The following is a 24,365-nucleotide window of genomic DNA, read 5'->3' on the forward strand; positions in this document are numbered from 1 at the left end:
TAAATATTAACTGAAGTGTTTTGTAATTACATTAAGTTTTAGTTTGTGGAAACAACATGAAAGTAGGTTGAGATGAAATGGAAACATGTGGGTACAAAAAAGGGGCAAAAACGGATTTGGCAACCGGACTCAGATGTAGCGTTTAATGCTTAAACAAAAAGTCTAAAAATAAAGTAAATTTGTTTTTTGCTAACAAGTTTCACTTCAACCCCTTTAGGAATCGCCTTTTTTGTCAAAACGAAGCCTTGAAACCAGTTAAATTGTTTAAAATGCTAAGGCACACCGATGCATGTTTTTCTGCAGAAAGATTCACCTGTTTGCTAGCTAATTTAGCATATCTAAAATATTTAAAAGAAAATGTGACCTAAAAAGCAAAATTTAAAAGCATATCCACTCACTTTAAACCATTTCTGTTTTGGCTGATTAATATTTAAGTTTCCAGTAAACTGCGACCGTGTGAGGGACGGTCTGGGTTGACATTTCAGTTTGGCTGAAGTGGAGAGAGGTAAAACCGTCGCCTCCAGATTCTATCACTTGATTATTCATAATCCCCTGCAGGGCTCCAACTGGACGATCATGTTTTCAATATAGTGTTTCAGAGCCGTCTCTGCACTCGGCGTGCAGATATGCTCAGATTACGACAATCTGTAGGGACGCTCTGTGATGCCACTCAATAAATTCATGCATGTTTTTACAGTTTTAAGAAGCTTAAAGTGGAGGAATATTATTACACTCGCATATGTTTGTGGATTCTTGGAAACTGGGAATGTAATAGTATACACTCATCTTTCCATGTGTCAGTTTCAGTTGTTGGTAATGAACCTCAGTAAGTCACCGGAGTCAGCTCAGATAATGCTATAAAAAAATTAAAGCAGCAAATATGTCCTGATATTTTTCTAAGGTGCTGCTAGTTTTGGGCTGGTCCTGCTTTTTGCTTCCAGAACTTTCTTTATTCTTCATTGGACAGACTCCAGTTGACACTAAACAGGCAGTTTTGGCAAATCTTTTGGCTACGACACAATTCCCCTGTTCAACCACATCCCGAAAAGGCTCTGTTGGAGTGATATCTGGGGACCGTAGCAGTTACTACCATCTCCTGACAGAAACAGTCATCAGAAAATGGTTACAATATGGAAATAAAGGGGACCTGTTATACAAAATTAGCATTTAGCAGGTTTTTATATTCTTCCACTTGGGTTTCTACAGCTTCTGAAAACAGGACAAGCGACTTAAAAACCCACTCAGTTGTGTTTTGGCAATACGTTCATGTTTTTTGGGGTCTGAAAAATTGTTTCAAAAACTTCCGGAATGTAACGTCACATTCAACTGGTGCTGCGCCGTTGCCTAGCAACCCCAGTGGAACCCAACCCGTCACCTAGCAACCCAACCGGAGCTCCACCATATTGTTTTAAATGTACTTTATTTTGAACAAATAACATTTTTAACACAATGAGTAATGTTATTTTACATTAAAGAAAAAACAATAAAGGAATACTTATCCATAAATCATACAAAATAACTCCAAACATTGGCAATATTGGCGTTAACGTTTTGCAAATCCACAAAGTAACATAGCTAAAGTTAAAAAAAAAGTTAAATACATTTATACATAAATGGGTGAGACAAAATAGTGTACATTTTAGTTTATACAAACACTATTTTCTTAACAAATGTGCAAAAACACAATCTGTTACAAGGGTCTGTTTAAAAAAATAACATTAAAAAAATTATAACAAAGGTGTCTGCTTATGAGGTAAAGTTTAACTTACTGAGAAGAGTTTGGGCTTCCATAAGTTTCTGATTATTTAAATTACGTTTTAGAAAAGCTTAATATAAATAATCACATTTCTTCATCTGGTTTCACCACTGTATTCACTGTACAATGGCTGCTGGAAAAGATAAGTGAAACCATTTGCTGCAGTCTTGTTGGTTGTGCAGGAGGCTCTACTTCTGCTTTTCACAGATGTATGGTTGCATACATTCTTTGTAGCTTTTTCAATGCCAAGTGTAAGCATTGATTTGGGAGGCGTGGCCAGTACGGGATTATCTGGATTTAAAGTGACAAGATGCCTTAAAACAGCTCATTCTGAAAGGAGCTCAAAATAGGCAGACTGACTTTGTTCAAAAAATGTAATGAACATATTTTGAACAGTTCAGAGATTCAATCCTACTCAAAATTACACCATCGCTAGAAGACTGAATCATTGGTAGGTCGCCTGTAGCTGAAATTAAGAATTGTTGGACCAAGCAACAACTTTCTCGTGTTTCATTTTAAAATGTTTGTAAGATTTTGTAAATTGTAGCTCCAGTTTTTGCTGCAAACTGACAGGAGTGGCACTTAGCTGCTTTAAGGTTCACCCTGCTCTGCATTTAGAAATGATATTTCACATGTCTTGGTTGCAAAAAGTGGTTATTTTAGCTTCTGTTGGCTTTTATTATCACTTTGTAAACTGGTAACCTCCATTCTCCTATGACCATCAACAAGACATTTCCCTGCGTACAACAGCTGCTCACGCTCTCCGTTTTTCGCACCACTCTGCAAACCTGAGAGATGGTTGTGTGTGAAAATCCCAGCAGATCACCAGTTCCTGAAATAGTCAGACCAGTCTGTCTGGCACCAACAACCTTCAAAGAGCTACAAGCAACTGAACCTATTTGAGAAAATCTGACTGACTTCAGCATTTAAAATATCAGGTTTATATTTAAAGTCTAACATTATATTGTTATTTGCAGGTCGACACTCCACTACACAGTGAAAAACAAAATAAAAAGGACTTTACTGTAACTTTTTAAAACCAACCAAAGCCTTATCCTACAGTTTCAGCCTAAACTGCAAGCATATGTGGATCTCAGTACTTTTATTTTCTTAAACCTTCAGACATAGACGCACCACTACTTCTCGGAGGAAAGAAAATACTTTCATTAGTCATACAAGACAGAGAGAGAGCTCATAGCACTTAGCACAGGGCAGGATAATAAATAAATAAAAGGTAGGATTACGAGGCTAAATGGAGGAAATCAAATTGCCTGACACAGCAGACACACACTGACTGAAGAACTTAAAGGGCTTTTCACAAAGGTTATGTGTGCACTACAAATAATGGCCACTCACTCATGTAAATAAGCCCCATGCATACAAAATTATGCATAAAAGGTAAAATATCATCAACAAAACACGAGCAGAACAACATTTGAAGAGAGTGACGAAATAGCTTGAACTCAGAAAGGGACAGCAACAGTTATAATCTTCAGAAATAAGAGGATTGAAGCTGACAACTAACAGAATTAGAGAAGTTAGAGTGCACTGAAAGCCTGCACTCAGCATTAATGCTCTCAGAGGACCAGACGAATGGTTACAACAGACAGATGAAGCTTTAGAAGGAAAAGAAACGACTTAAAAAGCAAAAACTACCTGTAACTTCAGGTCTGTATCCTAAGAAAGAAAACAACCACTGCAATCAGGACGGTTTGTAACATTTCCATAATGTTCCAGTTTTATCTGATTTGAAGTAACATTCATTCATTTAAGAAAATGTCTGTTGGGTTTTGGGTATTGCTCAAATTTCCACTGGTCAGGTTAAGTTTGTGTTAATTGAACTCTAGTTAATTTGTTTAGAAAGTTCGGTTGGGGAAATGTGAATGCGCAATCGACCTCTGATCCGGACAAAAAAGACAAACTGTGGTCCGCCTAAAAAGTCTCGGTTTAATAAAAGTGAAAGTTGGTGTGGTTCAAATGCAAATGTGAATGCCAAGAAGACTGGAGACAGCTCCTAAAGCAGGAAGTGGACTAGAGTGCATGGCATTCTGGGTAAATACAACCGAAACAAACCCAAGAAAGAAATGGCTCCATCTTTTACCAAACACAAAGCAAAGATCCTACAACCACTAAAATATGACTATGCTCCATTTTTGTTTACATTTCATGAAGAAAGAAGTCTTTCTTAGAGTGTCATTTCCTTCAGCGGTTCTTGGTGCAGCGCCACCACAGGCGAGGAGGGGAACAGGTTGTCTTTATACTTTGGTTCATTTGACAAAGTGCAGTGTGAAAGCAAACCGCAGCAGCTGAAAATGTAACAAACGTTGCAATTTTGGTCCAAACACCCGAATACAAACAGAAAAAATAAATAAATTAAGACTTTTCTTCCCCCTGGAAAAAAAACAACAACTCTGGGTGACGGATGATTGAAACAAAATAGACCCAGAGTGGTTCTGCTCCTGACTGCTGGCTGCCATGGCAACCGCTCACTGATTGGTCAGGTGGCTCTTTCAGCAGAAAAGGACCACAGAGAGACGAGCGAGAAAACGAGACTGGAGATTAAAATACAGCAGAGGACAAGGCATAAATGAGACGCTTGTAGAGAAAGCTGAAAATCTCTGATGGGAATAAATAATGGGATTTATTTTAATCTGATGCATGGATAAAGGCAGACAGAGCCAGACCCATAAGTGCCTCTAAAACTGTACCAAAAAGCTGCTATTCAATGCCATTTCTTAAGGCCGGGGAAAATAAAATGCCACATGAGTTCAAGCTTAAAAGAAAAGCATCCAGCTACTTCAGAAATGCAAAAGCATTTAATAATTTAATTGTTTTTGGCCTTGAGTGCAATAAAAACTCCCCTGTCACCTGCAGAAATAAAGGATTTTTATCTAATTTTTTAGTCTACATGTTGCATATGAGCTGCTTTTGTTGCAAAATTTGGATAATTAAGGCATAAAGAACAATGGTGCCTTTCCAAATAAACAACAGAGTATTATACAAGGATTTTTGGTCTAGTTTCTAGTGAAAATATCTTTGTATACTTAAAATAAGACGAAACTAACTTACAAGTAGCTTTTCAGCATTAAATAGAAGTTTGTTTTAGATAAATAATTCCTTATTTTTTATTTTAAAAAGCACTGTCAGATTATTTCACTTATTACATGATGTGGAACAAATACTTTATAAACAATATTAGCTATAATTTCCTGCTGAAAACTTACTTGTAAGTTTGTTTTGCCTTATTTCACTAGAAACTAGACCAAAGATACTTGGTAAGATTTTATATTTTTGCAGAAATCCAATGCCACAATTTTCAGCATGTCTAGTAACTCCTTTAAATAACTATAACTAAATTACTTTTATGATGCATGTTTCATTTTCTTTAAGTTAATCAGCTTCTCTAGTATTTGAAATTACTAATCCTTTGATATGCTCTTATTTTCATAAGTCTGGACTCTAAAACTCAACCTCAAATTGACAGGAAGAGCAATAAATAAATAACGGTTGTGATAAATAAAGCTGACGAGAAACCAGGTGCAAAAGTCGATACCAGATCGTAGCTTAATATCTTCCACTTGCAATCTGAGCAACTAAGAGCCATTTTTCAAGTACAGATACAGCAGATATGATGTTACGGTGTTGATTTAGAGATGAAGAAAACGGAGGAAAACACGAAGCCATTAGTGGTGAAAACGCTGCAGGCTGAGTGCCAACAACAGGCCTCCAGGATGTCATTGATTTAAAGGGGCAGTATCGATTAAAATCAACGTTTTTATGCTTTACTTCATGTTGTAATGTTATTCCCTCATCAAAAACAAACCTGGAGTGTTGCTTTGATTCATTCATGCATGTTTGAGAAGTTATTTAATCTCCACGGCAACCATTGAAAACGCCTGGGTGGACTTAGCCCCGCCTTCTAGACGCAGCTCCTCCTCAGAGCTGCAGTTTACAAATTTAACTTTACGAGCTACTTCTCTGTGAAACGCTGGTAAAGAGGTTGTTAAAGGTTGTTCCAGCAGCCATGTTGCGATGACTTCCTGAAGGCGGAGTTTCGTAAAGAGCAGGAGTTCTTAAAGAGACAGAGGCCCAATTTCAAGGCGTTAAATTATGCCACTTCTAAGTGGCGTCCTGAAGAAACCCATTTCAAATGGGAATGTTTTTAAGAGCAGTGTTTCTGTTTGTGGCACTATGAACACCATGTCATGCAGACACAGTTATACAGCTACCTAAAAAATAAGTAATTTAAGTAGTTTGTCATTTTATAGACGCCACATGGTAACACATAGTTCCATAATACACATATTTATATAACCTTACCGTATTTTGTGACAGCTCCCCGTTGTCAAAGTGACGCTCCACGTAGTCTGTAGACAGGAGGTTGCTGTAAAGTAAAGGTAAATTAAACGGTTATAAAACACTGCTGTCGTTACTCAGTTAAATTTAATGATTACTCTGGGCTTTTTTTAGTCCAGAATAAATATTAGAATCTATTTATTCTAATAGATTTAAAAACCTCTTATAAGCTTTTATTTATGACATTAGAAGTGTTGTGTCGCCTGCAGCTCCAGAAACAGAGGATGTACAGAGTGTGGGGGAGTGTAAAGCAGAAAAATAACAAATCTGTAAGAGACGGCTGTAAGGATACGATCAGATGGGTCACAGGCCCAGTTTACTTACTGGTTCAGCTCCAGGTCAAGGGTGAAGGATGTGCCAAATGCCTCGACCAGGAAGCTGCTCTGGGCCAAATGGATGGGCTAGGAGAGAAAATAACAACAATAAACGGGAAAAATCAAGAAAAATTCATTTAAACGTTTAATTCAGTAAAAAAAAAAATAAATAAATAAAACGTTTGATTTAATTCAGTAAAAATAAAAGAAATTAATTAATAAGTTTGATTTAATTCAGTAAATTTGTAAATTTTAACTATTTTTTAAACTTAAAATTAATTAAATTAAAAATGCAAAAGTTTGTCTATTGTTAGTTTTGTTATTTTTTTTCCTAAATGGTATGGAACACTTTTTGTATCGAAATAAAGGCTTTCTATTTTATGTATTTATTTATTTTAGTTTTAACTGCTCAACAATAAGCAAAATTTTATTACATTTTTACATCATTAAAGATTCACAACACAAAAAGGCTTCAGACTTTTGCCTTAACCCGACAGTTTCAAGACTTTTTGGGTCATTAATTGTTGACCAAATTTTTTACCATTGTTAGCCGGCGGGCAGCGGCCGAACAAATACATTTGAAGGGTCACAAATGGCCCGCAGGCCACACTTTGGACACCCATGATATAATTTAAAAGTTAAATGAATTTTTAAGTGGTTATTAATTAAATTTAACATAATTAATTAATTTAAAAAAACAGATGAGTGCTTCTATAGCACCAAAGTAAATCCAGAAATATTATTTCATGGATCCAAAAATGAACTAAACTACTCTGTTTATTGAAGCACAAGAATAAAAATATATATTTTAATAAAAAATTATTGCTATCAGTTCTAGATAAAATGTTAAAGGAAGAACTATGATTTCTTTGGATGTCTGGTTTCGGTTTTACCTGATGCTTTATAACCAAAATATTGTTGAACTCGATGACGATCTGTGGCGTCTGGAAGAAAAATATTTGATTTTTGCAGGTTTGTTCTCTTACAGATTAATAGTTTTTGGCATGATTTTGTTCAGCCTCTGACCAAAAAAGAGAAATTGTGTGTTTTTCTTTTGGTAAAGCAACAGTCTGAAGTGTGATAAAAATCACAAGCTATTTTTTTTATGTTCAGTTTAATGAATTTTGGTGGTTAACTTGATTGAGATGATTTAGTTTTAAACTGTAAAATGTGTTTTTTTACTCTTCAGTAATTTTCTGTTTCTCTCTGTTCATCAGAAACATTAAAATTAGAGCGATATTCCTCCGTCACCGGGGAATTGAGTAATTATTTCCTGACTGTAGGAGAACCAGGACTGGAATAAGTAGAACAGCTGGAGTTATTTTATCACGACATTTTTTGCTCTGCATTGTGGGACAAAATTCACACAAATGACCCTCAAAAATAAAGGAGTGTGAAAACTTTGTGTATTTATTTTGCTTACATACTCATATACATTACCTATTAACAAAATATTCACTCTCTTGTATGTTTTAAACTTTTTTATTTTGCTTTTAAAAATCAATCAAGAACAACAAAATTTGGCTTTTTAGACTAAATCATTTGCTTTTTTGGTTTTGTGAATTGTTGCTATGTAAATAAATTAATAAAAAATTTCTTCAAAATAAAGAAAATTTAGTGTTTAGTGTTAATATTAATTTTTGCCTTCCTGGACCTACAGCATTATGCTGCCACCACCGTGCATCACAGTAGGGATGGTGTGTTTGTTAAAGAGGTAAATAAATATGCAACACTTATTCTACTAAATAAATGTCACTATTTTGGAGAAATAAATATTTACCTCAATGTAAATGGGGATTTTTGGAATATCTTTAAATTTAGTTTATTATTACTGTTTATGGGCAATGTTGTTGGAATAGTTTGAATAAATTACTGTTTTTGTTTACACTATGATCCACAAAATCTTACAAATGGCTACCAGAGTGTCTTATAAATCAAAAAAGACAATATATGGACAGTATGTATGTACAGGATGAATTAAAAGATATTCACAAAAATGTGGAGAATTTGTAAAAAGTAAGAATTATTCCTGTTATGTGCAGCAGAGCAGAAACCTTTAAGATTCAAAACCATGAATCTCAGGACGGCATTGATCCCAAATAAAAACTCACTCCAACGACTCACCAATTTGTCAAATATTTCACGCTTTCAAAAGAAAGAAAGAAAAGGTGACTAGGGGATGTGAGAAAAAAAAGTGACAGTGTGGAGGAGTGAAGGAAATGGATAAAATCTGATTTTTTTGAGGATTCACAACAAACACTGATGAGGAAAGATGTCCAACAGTGATCACTCTCTTTCCAGATAAAAACTCTGCTTCAGAACAGCAGCTAGCCAACCACCTGTTACCTAGCAACCCCAGCCCGTCGCCTAGCAACCCAAACTAGCTCCAGCATGTTTGGTCAGCTGGTTTTACCGCTGTATGGTTGTCCAATGGCTGCTGCCAAAGAGATGCGTTTTGTTGTTGACTTGCTGCATTCTTATTGGTTGTATAGGAGGCTCTACTTCTGCTTTTCAAAGATGTACAGTGGTATAATTGCATATCTGCTTGCATCCATTTTCCCATGGGAGTGTAAATGTTGAGTTGGGAGGAGTATTATCATTAATGCCAAGTAGGGCTGAAATGATTAATAGGTTTAATAGAGATTTATCGATTATTGAAATAATCGTGAACTAATTTAGTAACTGATTAATCACTAATGCCCCTTTTCCACCGGCTCTACTTCAACCACCCGGCTCGGCCCGGCTCGGCTCTGTTTCGGAGAGACCGCGTTTCCACCGGTGTTCTATCAGATAGCCCTACGCTGTCAGGATGGCCTACATGCAGTGAGTATCTGTAGAATGTGACAGTTTTATTTAAACTGATTAATGGTCAGAATAATTGATCACTAAAATAATCGTTAGCTGCATTAATTTACTTTTTGTAATAGCATTTGCCAGGTTTTCAATAAATATATGTTGTCTGGATGAAAACAATGAATTTGTTTTTAATTTTTCAAATATCTGGGTTCTATATTTACAATGAATCCAAAGCAGAAAAAAGCATCATGGATGTATTAAGAAATATACAAACTTATCCAGATTCTTCAATCAAATTCCCCAACGTTTGAGACTTCACATGAAAACTAAAACAAAAACAGAGTCAAAAATGTTTTACTATTTGGCACCTTCATTTAAATTCACATGTGATGTGTTCTTTAGTTTCATCAACAAAGTCATGAGACAACATGCTGACTGCAGAGGGCAGCTCAAGGTCAGACCTGCAACGCCGACAGTGGGGAAAGGAAAGGTAACAGGAGACAACAGGTAGAGGTGTGAAATATAATCTAACAGGGTGGAAAGGAGCAAGAGATTGAAGTGGAGGTGGGCTGAGTTTTTCTTTTTTCTCATGCAGGAGGTGTGGTTGGAGAGAGAGAAAGAGAGAGAGAGAGCCAAAACAGAGTGTCGCTTTTCATTGCAGTTTACAAAGCAGGATATGCAGGCTGCAACAGCGTATAGGGTCACTGAAGATAGAAGAAAAAATTGTGAATTTCTGCTAAAGAAAACTCTGAAATTTTGAGATTAAACTTTAAACTTTAAATTAAAGTTTTCCAGAAAGAATCTGGAAGTCTGAAAAGATGAAAATTTGTAAGAAAAAAAACTCAGAAATTTTCTAGAATTTTTTTTTTTTTAATTTTCTGAACTTCAAAGTTAAAAGTTTCCAAGTTTTGAAGCTCAGAAATTTCCAGACTTTCTCTAGAATATTTCTGAGATTGATCTCAAAATTTCCGAGTTTTTGGCAGAAATGTACTAATTTTTTCCTTCCTACGATGAACCTAATGCACCATCGCAGTAGACTGTTCTTTACTCATTTGTTTACATGTGTTATTTATTAGGGATGCAAATAGTTAAACAACTTATGATTAATTGTTGATTAATGTTTCTTAATTTTAAAATTAGTTTCTATAACGTTCGTTTTAGAGACCTTCGTTCAGTGTTGCAGTTTGGCCGCCATGCAGCAGAGGGCGCCACCGGTCATCTTTACAGGAGCCAGTTGGAAACAAGATGGCGGTTATCCCGAAACAGAAAGAGAAACGGTTGCAAAATATAATCACTGGAGAAGCTCCTTAAGTTATCGCCTTCGTATCGCTCATTCAGCCGAGATTCTTGACCAGAAATAACTGATTTGCTGCGATGTGATGAGAAAAGGCAGAGGGCATAACAGAAAAATTTCAACGTGATGGGGGCGGGGGAAGACGTGATTCAATTTAACACGGTTGATTTTGCGGACGTAAATGCACTAATGGATTGACGTTTTAACATTCCTTCCAGTATTTAATACAGATGACACAAAATAATTCAGAAATCTTTTTTTAGCATATTATGGAAAAAAATTGCCCTTTATGTTATGAAAAAATCTAAAAACTCAGGTTTTTAAGACAAATGGCAGCTAATTGTTAGTCGATTGACTCAACTTTAGATTAACTCATTAATTGACAACTTGTTGCATCCCTATTATTTGTGTAAGTAGAAAACAGTGGTAACTTTTCCTGGGAACAGCATGGCACACCACAGGCGGAAAAGAAAAAGTTTTCTGTGACTTTGCTAAGGTTTATTTCGTGCCCCTTTAATGGAGATGGCCGACCTCTGTGGCTTGCGCAGAGTAAATTCATTACTGCTGCAGACAACATGCGGCTGATGAAGCCAAGTTGGGGATCTGAGTCTCAATTTGTGATTCAGTGAAAAATTATAGGCAGTTTTTACTGTTTTTCCAGGAAGTCTGCACTGGATTTGATGTTCACACATTTGGTATAAAACCATAAGTACTTTTGATTAAGAGTCATAAAATATCTATTAGTGAAAATTGTCTTTTACTGTTTCAGGGAATAAAACAGACAGGAATATGTGATAAATCCTGGGAACAATTAGCAAATTCCACTGTTCTTACTTGCAGAGTCATAATTAGACCAATTATGCCAAACAAAAACTTCTGTTTCATTTGTAAAAACACAGAAAAGGAGCATTTTTAATTCTTTCTATGTATTCATGGAACATCTGAATTACTCTGGTTTAACATGGCAAAGAATAAACTAATGTCCGCAATATAAATTTAATAACAAATGTTTTTTTGTCATGAAATAAATTAATATTCCATGACAGAATCACACCAGTGGTAAGTTAAAATATTGTTTTTTTGTTGTTATTAAGTTGAAAATTATGTTTTTATTTTAATTTTCATTAAATTTCAACATCAGAAGGAAATGTACACATCTTCTTTTCTGTTACCTGAAATGCACAAAGTAAGGATATTTGTATGCTTAACTACATATTATTGGTATGGATGCATGATATATCGGATATATTGGCATCAATATCAATATAGAGCGATATCAGTAAATCTGTAACACATCGGTATTGGCACCATAAACAAAACTGGGCCAGTATTAACAACCAATATTTATTTCCAACTTGTTGCCTTTTTGTAAAAATGTCAAAAAAGTAGAGACATATATATAATATTGTCCAAAACATCTATATTAATATCGGATATCGATCCAAATTTTTATATCGATGCAACCCTAATATTACCCTACAAAATTCAAGTGTAGCATGTTCTCTTATGTCTTTTTTTAATCCTGCAGTTTTGCTTTGTAATTTCTGCCACTTCCTGGAGAACATTGATTTCTTGGTTGTGTTTTCATCAACAAAATGCACTGATTAAATGAAAATAATGGTGTGGTTCATTTATGAACACAGTTGTTTGTGTCTCAACGTTCTTTGCATGTGAAAAACAGATCCAATTTCATGTACTTTTGGCACAATAGTTGTTCCATACACAGGAATGTGCGCTCAAAACCACAAATTATTTTTTGTTTAGATAGATGTATGCGCTCACATCAGTTTCACTGCACATTCAGACTGGTTGTACTGCTTTTGAGCAAAACTGCATGAAAAGTGGGGGTGTTAAAACATATATGAGTCTAAAGCTGACCTGCTGAATGCCATCTGGCAGGTTTCTGACCCGGGTGTCCAGGTGACCGTGCAGCAGCTCCTCCTCTGAGTGGATCTGTTGCAAGAGCCGCTTGGGTTGGACGACCTCCTCTGCAGAGGGCAACCTCACCCATTCCCCCACACCTGCTTGGAGGACAAACCAAAATGAAAAACTGCCCCAAACACCCCATTTATCTCCGTTTTTAATTAGATGCATGTGCAAAAATGGTGGGTAAATAAAATAAATCCACGTTTTTACCTGTCTCGGCGTACCTCGCACAGACTGCGGCGAACAGCAGGCATCTCACAGGGATCATGATGCTCACATAGTCCCAGTGATTTCCTCGGAGCTGCGCCGTTAGATGACCCGCCAGGAGCCGAGAGGAGCGCAGCGGGACTGATGCTGAACACGACAGTGGCTTTCCTCTTCTCTTAAACGCGACGCCCGCATTTCGCAGAGACCGTCCCCACGGTGCGCGGGGTGAAAACACGCGGATGGGGTTTCCTAAAAACGCACCTGTCTGGCTTTACGCGCGTGTGTCGGCTGCTAAGAGAGAGCAGGACTCAGCGCGAGGAGCGTGGAGAGACGCAGCACGTGCGGCTTTACGTGCTCCCCCACCCCCTCCCTACGTGGGGAGATGAGCCCTGATGGGTCTGAAACTACAATCACCTAAACATGATTGACAGAAAGGTTGGCTTTGCCAGAACATCCCGGATGAACTGATTCACCAAAACAAAAGCACCAAGTTACCATGGCAACCAGAGGAAGAGCGGGTACGCAATCTGAATATCAGTAGAGAAAATGGAAGAGTAAAAAACGTCCGCCAAAAAGCTAACAAATATTGAGATTGATCACAAAAATTATATAAAAAAGAGGTAATTTCTTAGTATAAGTTGAAAAGTTGCTAAAAAAAAAAAAAAAAAAAAAAATTGAGATTCATTTCTGAAATTGTTGAACATTTGGTGGAAAAATGTCAACATTTTTAAATGAATATCATAAAATTTCTAGAAAAAGCAAAGACATTTCTGAGTTTAACTGCTTGAAAATTCGGTGAAAAAAATTCTAATTTTAAAATCAATCGCAGAAATTTTCTAGAAAAAACAAGAACATTTCTGAGTTTGAAAAGTAGAAATTTAGCATGAAAATAAAAGTCAGGAATTTTTACATTAATTTCAGAATTTTCAAAGAAAAACAAGGAAATTCCTCAGTTTCATAAGTCTAAAATTTGCTAGAATAAAAATTAAAAAAATTCCCAAGTTTCTTTGAGAGAAGTTTAGTGTTTACTCTTGTATTTTCGACTTTCACTTTTGCAATAAAATTTTACATTTTGCAACACGTGTTAAGGCCAAAAAACAAGAAAATTTATGAGTTTGGAAAATCAAAATTTTACTTGGAAAAAAATCTGGAATTTTGAGACTAATCGCAGAAATTTTCTATAAAACGTGGAAATTCCTGAGTTTGATCAAATCTTGGGAAAAAAATAAAATTTTGAGATTAGTCTCAAAATTCCTGAGGTTTTACTGGTACATTTTTGACTTTTACATTAAAATTTTACACTGGGAATATGCTGCTGATACATGTATGTTCTAGAAAATACAATAAATTTTCATCAAGCATTTCCTCAAGTAAAATTAAAAAGAACAGAGTAGTAAAAGTACTACAAAAAGTTTTTTCCAAAAAGATTACTCTTGTAAATGTACCTAACTCGAATTTACTGATATTTGATAGTGGCGAAAATAGTAAGAATTAAATTTTTGATAATACCTTGTTTTTTGATTTAACATTAAATGAAATTTATCGAGACGACAATAAATCAAAATCCATATGATAATTTTTCCACTATAAATTCTCACCCCTTCAGATCTGGAAAGTTATGGACTCTGGACGTAGAAAATGGGGATTAAATACCAAATATTGTTAATGCCAGCAGGAAGTTGGTCCGATGAACCAACAGGACGCATCGACCTGCAGCTGCCCTTCCTTTCACCTCCCGCTTCTCTCCAACAAGCATCAGCATTTGCTTAGATGAAGGCCAAATAAACGCCTTTGTGACTAAAAACATTTATTGTAAAAAAGACACTGTACAACTTTTAAATTAGATTTCTCCTGGAGAACAGCTAAATTAAAAAATAAAAAAAATCCAGCACATTACTGTGAAATATCCTCTGGCCCACCTTCAGACGTTAATCTGAGTTTGTGTCGTCAGCCGTATGAACGCCTCGCCTGTTGGACATGTGGGACCGGATCCAGGCGCAGCACTTACAGTAATTGAGTAAAGCCTGCCTGCCCTTTCAGAAAGCGGCCTCATTAACTTCTCCAAACCGCCGCGTGTTCCCGGACAGAAATACTGAACGGACCGCAGTCAGCAAAACAAACCGAACCTCACATCAGGGTCCAAACCGCAGAGAGAACCAGGAAGAAAGGGCTGCGCGATATTAACAAGAAAATTGGACTTTTTATCGTCAGAGAACCGATTTACGATCTTAATTTATTTTTAATAGTAATAAAAATACATTAATTTAAAAAAGTGTGATGAGTATTAGGGCCATATTAAGATTAAAAATAAAATAAAGTTACGAGATTAAAGCTGCAATATTATGATAATAAAGTTTAAATAATACAAGAATAAAGTTGTAATTGTACAGTAGTTATATTTCAAGACTAAAGTAAATATTTCGAGAGTAAAGTTGTACAAAAATAAAGTCAAAATAATACAATAAAATTGTAACACTATGAGAATTAATTCGTAATATTACAAAAACAAAGTTGTAGCGATAGTCAAAATTTAAAGAATAAAGTTTCAAGAATAAAGTCATATTTGAGAATACAGTTGAAATATAATAGACATAATATTTCCAGATTAAACTCAATATTATGAGAATAATGTAATAATTTCAGAATAAATTAATCAATTTTATGACCATTTTGGTAATACTACGACTTTTTTCTTGTATTATTTCTACTTCAGTCTTGTACAATATTATTCTTGTAATTTTATTATTTTTGTTTTCTTATAGTGACCCTAATAAAACTTTATTTTCCAAAAATAAAGTTTTCAAAACCAAAAATTCGATTAATTGATAAAATTGATTTATCGCCGAGCCCTAAAAAGAAAGGAAGAAAGAAAAAAGTTTAAAATCATAAATTCAGTACTTCGAAAGAGGCAGAAAGAAAAAAATGTTACGTAGCCCCTTTAAAACAGCAACTTTATAAATTCATAAAACATTAAATCTTAAATATTTATTCAGTGTAAAAACATTTGACATTTCATCAAATCCATCCAGTTACTAAAAACAAAACTTTAAAACCCAACAACTCAGTGCTGAACCTCAACAATCTGCACCACAGTTCTGGAAAACGTCGCTGGGTCGACGTCCTCGCCGCACAGCGCCGCCGCCGGCTGCAGGACGGTGTGCAGGTGCGACTCGTAGCTGCTGTCGTGCATCCAGGGACACGGCCGGTGGAGCAACTCCTTGTCGAGCTCGCCGCTCACCGGTGGCGCCGGCGCCGACAGAAGGTCGCGGTCCCAGTCGGAGTCCGACGACTCCGCGGCGCGCGTTGCCAGGTCCGGGATGAGCGCCGGCTCGATGCACTCAGAGGCCGAATGGGGATGCGAACGCTCAGCGTCTCGATCTGAGATTGCAGCTGGAGGTTTTTTGTCGTCTCCAGGGAAACCGAAGTCTGCTGAGTCAATCTGAAACAGAGTCGGAGTGAAATTCTGAGCGGCAGAGACGGAAAATGAGCTGAGCGTCTCAGGGAAACGTTGCCGCACTGGATCAAACAATAAACGGTCCACAGCGTTCGCCATGTTGTCAGTTTGTGGTTTCAACGGGAAGCGTCCGTTCTCGGCCGTCCTCCTCCTCTTGCTGCTCCTGTGTTCAGGGCTGGCCGACCTGCAGCGCTTCCTGGGGTTTGGTGCTGCCGCGGACAATCGAGGGAATGAACTCCATCTACTCGAAGGCCGAGTGGGAAACTTTACACCCTTTTCTTCCTCCAAACCATCTGAAAACGCAGGAAGTAACAAAGGCAGGGGAAGCGCTGACCCACAAGTCTGTAATCCATGAGTTTCCTCTGAGCTAAACTTCTGAGGACTGAGAATGGGCGGTTCTGGGTACGGGCTGTGTGGATCCATGATGCTGTGGGAGTGGGGAACCTGTGGGCTGAGAACCGGCGGCAGGGAGTACGGATCCGGAGCGTCCGGACAGGAAGTGTCCAGCTGTTGGTCCAGAGGCTCAATGGTGAGGACAGGCATCGTCGGGCTGGACGCCTCAGGCTGGACGTGGCTGTCAGTCGGGTCAGAAGAAACGTTTCGGCTTGTAAATTTTAAATCTGCTTGGTTAGAATCGTCTCGTTTGAGGTCCTGAACAGCGTCCTCCACTTCAGCATCAGTACAAAGTTCTAGTTCATCGACAGGCAGAGGAGTCAATGCTCGGCTGAAGAGAGAGAAAAAAAAGAGAAGTTGAGGAAAACTGAAGAACTGTGGTTTAAAAACATCAACTGTGCTTTACAAAAGTAAGACGGAGTATTAGGGCCACACTAAAAAAATAAAACAAATTAAAACTATGAGAATAAAGCCAGTTCCCCCAGAAAACTTTAATGGCGTTAAGGCAGCCATTCATCCAGCGGCCTGTCGTGTTTTTGAGTTAAAAAATGTTTGAAGTTGACAGGAAGTTTGAAAATATCACTTCATAATTATGTATTATTGAAAGATTGGAAGAGTAACACCTGAACACCAACTATAACGTCTTAAAAAATGAAAACATTTTAAAAAGATTTAACAAATAAGCAATGCTGAGCCTGGAGGCCCGCCAGGCTTATAATGCACTGAAGGAAACCCTGAAACTCATAGTATTATTAGAATAAAGTCGCAGCATTATAGTATTACAAGAATAAATTCGAGTACAAAGCCGTTTGGAAATGAAGTGGTTATATTATGAGAATAAAGTCGGACAAAAATAAAGTAAATTTACAAATTCATTCTCTTAATTTAATTTTTTTTATTTTTCTCATTATGGCCCCAATACTTTGCTGTACAAAACTATTCATACCTGTTGAACATTTGGACCTTTACAACTGCAAACGTCAATCTAGATTTCTGTGGTTTTATTGATCAGGGCAACACAAAGTGCTGGAGGAGTATGAAGTGAAACGGAAAGTCTCACAATAATCAATTAATCAATTAATCGCATGAGGAATTAAAACGAGCTCTCATCTTAAACATCAAAAATAAAACAACCAAAAACAATAAATAAAAATGAAACAAAAATAAATAAAATTTTCTTTCATAAGAATATTAATAATCAGAATAGAAATCATTGATTTAATTAATGATGTGATTAATTGATTACTGCAACAGGTTTCCTGCGAGAAATGTTTATTTTATACTCCTTTACCGAGATGTAGAGAAAAATAAATAGATTCCATTCCATTTTATTTAAGGTCAACAGAGGAAAACAAATCTATGCAACATTTTCTCTATTATTATTTGGTAAAAATGCTGCATTTTCCTTCCACAATTATGCACCTATATATTGATCCATCACATGAAAAAACCCAACAAAAGCAGTAAAAAGGCTTAAAAACAAGTCGATATTTTTACACAGAGCTGTAAATATTGGTGAACTCTACCTTTGTTCAGGCTGCTGAGGTAGGTTTGGGTCGAATCCTGGAAGCATCGCAGCCACAATCTGATCCACGGATTCGTAGTTCGAGTCGTCGAGCACAAACGAACGGTGAGCGTCCGACTGTAAATGCTGCAACGGCAAAAAACTATGAAAGCTGCAAAAAATATAAAAATAGAGACAAAGGAAGAAGAAAGACTCCCACCTCCTCCAGATTCGCAAACGTTTCACGACAACATTCGCAGTAGGAAGCGTCTTTTCTGCGCGGCCGCCACGGGGACGGGTTGCAGCTCAGCTGGGTCGGAGATTTTTCCTTTGAGTTGTTTTCAACTTTATTTTCCCTAATTAAGGATAAAAACTAAAGTAAACACCAAAAACTGACGAGACTTGGTTAGCAGTTTATGAAGGGGAGATGAACAAACCTCTTTTTATCGTTTCCTTGCCCAAACAGAGGAGGAGGAGGAGATTCGAAGGGACTGAATCGACCCAAGAAGTACAGAGAAGGAAAAGCCACAGACTGCATGTGCAGAGGCTTGTACTTCCTGGTTTTGTTGCAAAAATAAATAAAAAAAAACACAAAATAAACAGCAATGCTTGGACTTGTATTCATTAAAGATTCATCTATTCGTCCTGAGCGATGTCATGCTTTATTAAATATTTTAAATAAAATTTAGAAGTCTTATTGCTGAAAGTTTGTTGCAGTTTATTTCTAGATGACCTACTGTTTATGTCAGTTTTAGTTTCTTTATAATTTATTTTAGTGCTATACTCCTAATTGCACAGGCAGAACAAATTAAAGTTGTGTAGTTTTTACATGTTTTGGCCGAATGCGTCTGCAATTCAGTAGATTTATATCTGTGTTTAATAAAAAGGAAAATGTTAAGTCAGTTCAGCACTGAACCTCAGACATCGGTATTGGTATCGGAAGAGGAAAACCTGGATCGGTGCATTCCTACGGAATTCATTATGGAATAATCTGATAAAAAAAGCTGCAAAAATAATTCTGTTCATGAGAGGAAACAGGAAAAAAAGGTGGTCTGTATGTGATGGCTCATCTGGCCCCAGCTGGGCTTCCAGATCTAATGGGATCACTTTCCAGACATTAACCAGAGCCCTTCAATTACTTAACGAGAGGCCAAATGAAAGGATGTGTTCGCACATGGAGATCCCCTGCAGGAATGCACAGCAGAGCCTCATCAAAAGAAATCGAATACGCCTCAGCGGCGGCGCCCTGGGGAGCGGATCCTCCGGGGTTTGTTCGTCATGTTACATGATGAGACCTCTTAACGAGTTCAATTAGGAAAGTCAGCTGGAGTGAAAAGCAGCGTGACCCAGTGTTACTTTGGCTTCTGCTTAATTTCATTACATTTTCCTCAAAAATGTTTTTAGGATCTTTTTTTCTTCTTTTTATCGAGATATACAAAAGGGGAAATGGTAAAGTATTTTCCAAATATATTTATCTAATTTTAGAAAAATATAGTTTTTAGTTACTTATGTCTCAACATAGTTTTACTTTAATCTTTTTTGTTTTTCAAAAATGAAAAATTACAAATGTGGTGTTAGTAAAATATTTCCAAATTTCTATTTTTTTTTTCCTTTTAGAAAATGCACATTTTATTTCTATTAAATTAGTTAGGATAATTAAAGTGAAACGAAATGAAAGGAGAAACTCACCGGTTTGCGTCTTCAATTTTAAGATACGGAGCTCGTAAAGCTGTAGCTGTGATAAAAACAACCAGAAAATATTACATTAGCTAGTGCAGAGTAGACATATGAAACTGGAGAACAGATACTAACCTTTGACAGCAGGCACACTTTGTTTGGTGGATGACTTCTACACAAATATGAACAAAAACGTATCAGAGTTCAAACTTTAAAACACATCTAGACAGGTTTCTGCTGTTAAAAATACATGAGCAATTGTTTTCAGTGCACTTATATGCAATCTATAAGTTTTATAATATTTTTTTTCTTACTTCAGGCCTTTTGGGTTTAGCGCTGAAGCTCTCTCGACTCAAATGCTTCAGATATAAAAGGACATCTGGCAGCAAATTAAGGAACAAACTACCAAACTGTAGCAACAAACACATTTTTATAATCAACTATTTCCTTTAAAAGTGAAAATCCTGGGGAATCTGGAAAACAATAATATTTCACATTCAATAAATCAAATTTATGCATTTTTTTAGGTTGACATGGAGGATAAATTCAAGAATTTAAGACATTTACAGACAGACTGCTTAAGCTGTGTGATGCAACAGATTGTGGCGCCACCTGCTGTAAGCGCTGAGTGTTGCATGTTTTCGCCACTAAGGATACCGTCCACATACAAAATCTTGACTCCCCATGATCGCGCGTTGGACAACACGCTGCTCCTCTGCTGCCGCTCCTGCAGAAAACACAGAGCAGAAACAAGCAGAATTCAACACTTCACACAAATAAAGGCTTTTTAAAATTTATTTAAATTTTGTTTACTTACGTTGTTGCAGATAGCTTTTTCAAGAAGAGCCTTCCCCCGGCTGCCACAAGCCTGAGGAGACAAAACCAGTTCACATGTGCAGTAAAGTACGCAGCATGATGACTGTTTATTTCAATGCTACAATCACAACCTTCAGTTTGTTTTGTAGTGATTTTATGCAATAAACCAACACAAACGGGGGTATAAAGGTAAAAGGGGAAAAAAAGAAAACATTGATTCAAAAAACTCTGAAAAGTGAAGATTGCATTTTTAATCAAAGCTCTAAAAATGGAAAAAATAAATTTAGATTTTAAAAAACTAAAGGTGAAGAGGAATAGGAAAAACAATCAGAGGGCTTCAGGTGTGGAATAATTGTTATGTTAAATCTGTGTTTTTCACTATTTAAATAAAAATGTATAAAAATCACTTGCTAAATAAATAAAATTGTGTTTGATTATGTTTTCTTTTATGAATTTGTCTACAGACTCAGCTTTTAGAAAAATATACATTATATAGATTCTGCTGCTTTGATTCTGATGATACTTTATGTATTAAAAAAGTGAAGATAAGATCCAACAACTATTTTTAGTCTACGCTTCATGTTCTGGCTATTGACAGAAATTTAAATATAGTTTTTTTATTTCTGTACTTGTTTTGTTTTTTCAGCATTGTGTGTGCTCTTTTGTTTTTTGACTTCCGCATGGATTGCTAAAAATGACTAAATGAATAAATAAATGAATATATAACATACAATATAAACGTAAAGAGTATAACACAAGTGAAGGTTTGTATTTGTAATTTTTTCTCTCTTTCTACTTCATAACTATGTGCTACTTTGTGTTGTTCTATCCCACATTAAACATTACTGGTTTGGCACAATTTTTAAAGGTCATGAATACATTTGCAAACTGCATTTCATGTTAGAGTTTGTTTGGAGGTTAGAGGAATATTTTACCACCAGTCGAGGATTCACGGGTGGCTGTTTGTCTTTGCTGAGGCAATTATCTGGCTTCTTCATCAGATGCTGGCTTCCTTCGTTTGTCCCTTTTTCTTCACCTTTCTTCTCCTCTTTTAGACTCTCCTGGCTTCCAGTCACAACAAAGGTGACATCTTTATGCAGGAAGCTCTCAACCTTCTTCAGAAGAAAAAAAACAGAACATCAGTTTTTGCTGGGATGGGACATTTTATAAAATAAACTGGTGCATTCCCCTCCCCCCCACCCATCTGCTCCTGTAGGATTTTTACGCATGCTCACCCCTCCTAACAGAGGAATGGCCTCCAGCAGCAGGGTGGTTGAGCGTTTCTTCACATTGTCGAGGTAGAAGGTCTTCCCCTCCAGTTTCTTGTCTCCAGCACAGAGTCGGCCGAGAAGCCCTTGCTCCTTTGTAGACTGCTGAGGCTGCATGGCCGAAGCGCTGCAAAGGAGTTCACCGCAACAATTTAGATTGAATGTAAAACATTGGCTAAAAAGTGTAATATGAAACCTGACAAAAATACAAACAGGGTTTCCCTCGATGTACTATAAGCCTGGCGGGCCACCAGGCTTTACTTATGCCCCCACCAGGCTGAGAATTGCTTATTTATTTAAGTTTTTTTCAATGTTGGCATTTTTTAAGACTTTATAGTTGGTGTTCAGGCATTAATCTTCCAATCTTTCAATAACACATAATTATTAAGTGATATTTAAAAATTTCCTGTCAACTTTAAACATGTTTTAACTCAAAAACACGGCGGGCCACTGGATGAATGACTGCCTAGCGCCCAGCCACCGGCCTAAGCAAGTTTTCTGGGGGAAACCTTCTCAGTTAATATTTTCATAGGCCCATGTCAATTATGTACAGTCCAATTTGAAGTGCAAAGAGTAAATGCATAAATACTTTATTGATTATTTAAACAGGACAGTGCACATTAATAAACGTACAATGTTTAGCAAAATGCTCATTTTCATCCATAGTCCTGTACTCGGTATTAGAGTTGGGCAATATGGACTTAAAGGTTTATCACGATACTTCGCAGTTCCATTGTGATAACAACAAAAAAAATTTATTACATCTCTAAAGTAACTACAGCTCTGGAGAAAATTAAGAAACTACTTAAAATGATCAGCTTTTCTGATTTTACTTCTTATATGTTTGAGTAAAATGAACATTGTTCTTTTATTATACAAACTACTGACAACATGTCTCTGAAATTCCAAGTAAAAATTTAGTTTTTATTTGCAGAAAATGAGAAATGGTCAAAATAGACAAAAAGATGCAGTCACATAAAGAAGTTTAATTTGTATCAGTAACTCTATTTTCAAATTCACCGGCATTTATTGATGCTTTTATTGAAAAAAGAAAAACCCTGATAAAATAGTGAAACTATCAAACTCGACAATAAGGACACTTTAGGGGGTTTAAATATTGCTAATTGGAATTCAAAGTGAGAAAGATAAATCAAAACTCTTACCACGACATGACAAATGATTCACAACTGCAAGGATAACGCAAAAACAAAATCTACTATAAGTTCCTGGAACTTAAGCGTTTTGGTATCTTGTCCAAACTCAATAAATTAACTTGGAAAACATTATTTTCCCCTTTTGATTAATCAGTTTACCTGCTGACCAGAACATTAAAAAGAAAAGTTTAAATTTAAAGGAATACTATAGATATCTATGCAATTTTCAAATTGACATTTAGAAGTTTCAAAATGAGTAATGATAATTTTCAAGTAACCATTTAATTTGACAAACCCACATTTACAATGACAAGGGGGCGGCTACAACACATTTTAAAGCTCTAATGTAACTTTTGAGTAAGAATTTAAATGTCCTGATCGTAATAAAATTGGATTTGCCTTTGTGGGACGAAACATCTACAACTATTTTGACATTGTGTTTAAATCTTTCCTCCTATCTAGAATAACTATTAGTTACTGCTGAATGTTTACCTGCTTTCTCCTCAATGGTCAAACTGGGAGGTTTTTCTTCTAATCAATCGAGAATTACATCTCAATCTATATCTTTTGAATTTTATTTTACAAACTAACAACAGCGCAGCGCATTGACTCTCGAGCTTTAGCTGGCTTTAGCTAGCTTAGCTTTGCTCTCAACACAGACGGAAAACGTCTCAACTTGAAACACGGCTTCACATTCAAACATACACACAAGGAGTTACTAGATAAGACTGTGTACTTACGCTTAGTTATGGTCCTTGAAAACGTTTTTCGGTGAAAAGTTATCCATTTACCTCATTATAAGATGCTAAAAACCCAAACCGCCGCTTTTTCGAAAACAATGGTGACGTCACATCCGGAAGTTATTTTGTGGACATAGTGAAAGCGACTCTCGATTCACATGCTGCTTATTGTTTTTTATTTATGCATTACTTAGATACAAATCCATATATTTTAATTAGTACATACTAACATTTTATATTTTTATGTGTTTTCAGTCAAATTTGGAAAAACAATTTATGAAAAAAAGCTGTTTTACGTAAAACATGCGTATTCTTTATTTTTTATATTAAATATACTCTTAGGACTATACTTAGAAAATTGTACTATTTAAAAAGGATAAAGTGATCAGATCAGAGCAACGTTTTGTCATTGTTTTGTGTCCATGGTTCAGCTAAGTTTTAGACTAGCTTCTCGTTTCCAATACAGTGTGCCTATATATCAATTCACTCATTATCGCAATCCAATAAAACTAAATTTAGCTTATGAAAGGACTCAAGTAAAATATAGTTTACCGAATAAAGCAATATCTTACTGCGGCTTTCATTTTATGTAGATGAGCTTCAGGAACTAAAACCAGCTGTTTACTTTTTCCCAGCAGATGGCGATGTTTCTGTAAATATCAAGGAGTAAACTGTAATGCAGAAATTATTTTTTATATGATAATCACATT

The 24,365-nt window shown here is 36.2% G+C and overlaps 2 protein-coding genes across 3 annotated transcripts; both read right to left on the minus strand.

Annotated features, from left to right (window-relative positions):
• Positions 1-6,076: 6,076 nt before the first annotated feature.
• Positions 6,077-13,275, minus strand: LOC106940874 (disintegrin and metalloproteinase domain-containing protein 11-like; the record flags this gene model as incomplete). The annotated part of the gene is made up of 4 exons (XM_015023735.1): positions 12,653-13,275; positions 12,395-12,537; positions 6,437-6,513; positions 6,077-6,140 (listed from the first exon to the last, which is right to left on the minus strand). Coding segments are annotated over exons 1-4 (342 nt in total), but the record flags the coding sequence as incomplete, so codon positions are not given.
• A 2,351-nt stretch (positions 13,276-15,626) lies between these two features.
• Positions 15,627-23,794, minus strand: dbf4b (DBF4B-CDC7 kinase regulatory subunit). 2 transcript variants are annotated; one of them, XM_015023736.1, is made up of 12 exons: positions 23,707-23,794; positions 21,729-21,888; positions 21,429-21,608; positions 20,495-20,545; positions 20,335-20,404; positions 19,992-20,056; positions 19,813-19,849; positions 19,690-19,735; positions 18,438-18,557; positions 18,221-18,356; positions 18,023-18,147; positions 15,627-16,827 (listed from the first exon to the last, which is right to left on the minus strand). In XM_015023736.1, exons 1-12 carry the CDS (start codon positions 23,709-23,711, stop codon positions 15,711-15,713), a joined length of 2,112 nt encoding a protein of 703 aa, XP_014879222.1. In that variant the 5' UTR covers positions 23,712-23,794; the 3' UTR covers positions 15,627-15,710. The 2 variants fall into 2 exon arrangements, with proteins under 2 accessions (XP_014879222.1, XP_014879223.1); XM_015023737.1 differs by having other exon boundaries at positions 23,656-23,792.
• Between the last annotated feature and the right edge of the window lie 571 nt (positions 23,795-24,365).

This window comes from Poecilia latipinna, unplaced genomic scaffold, assembly GCF_001443285.1.
Source record: "Poecilia latipinna isolate Pla-1442-1.1 unplaced genomic scaffold, P_latipinna-1.0 Scaffold3400, whole genome shotgun sequence".
NCBI lineage: Eukaryota > Metazoa > Chordata > Actinopteri > Cyprinodontiformes > Poeciliidae > Poecilia > Poecilia latipinna.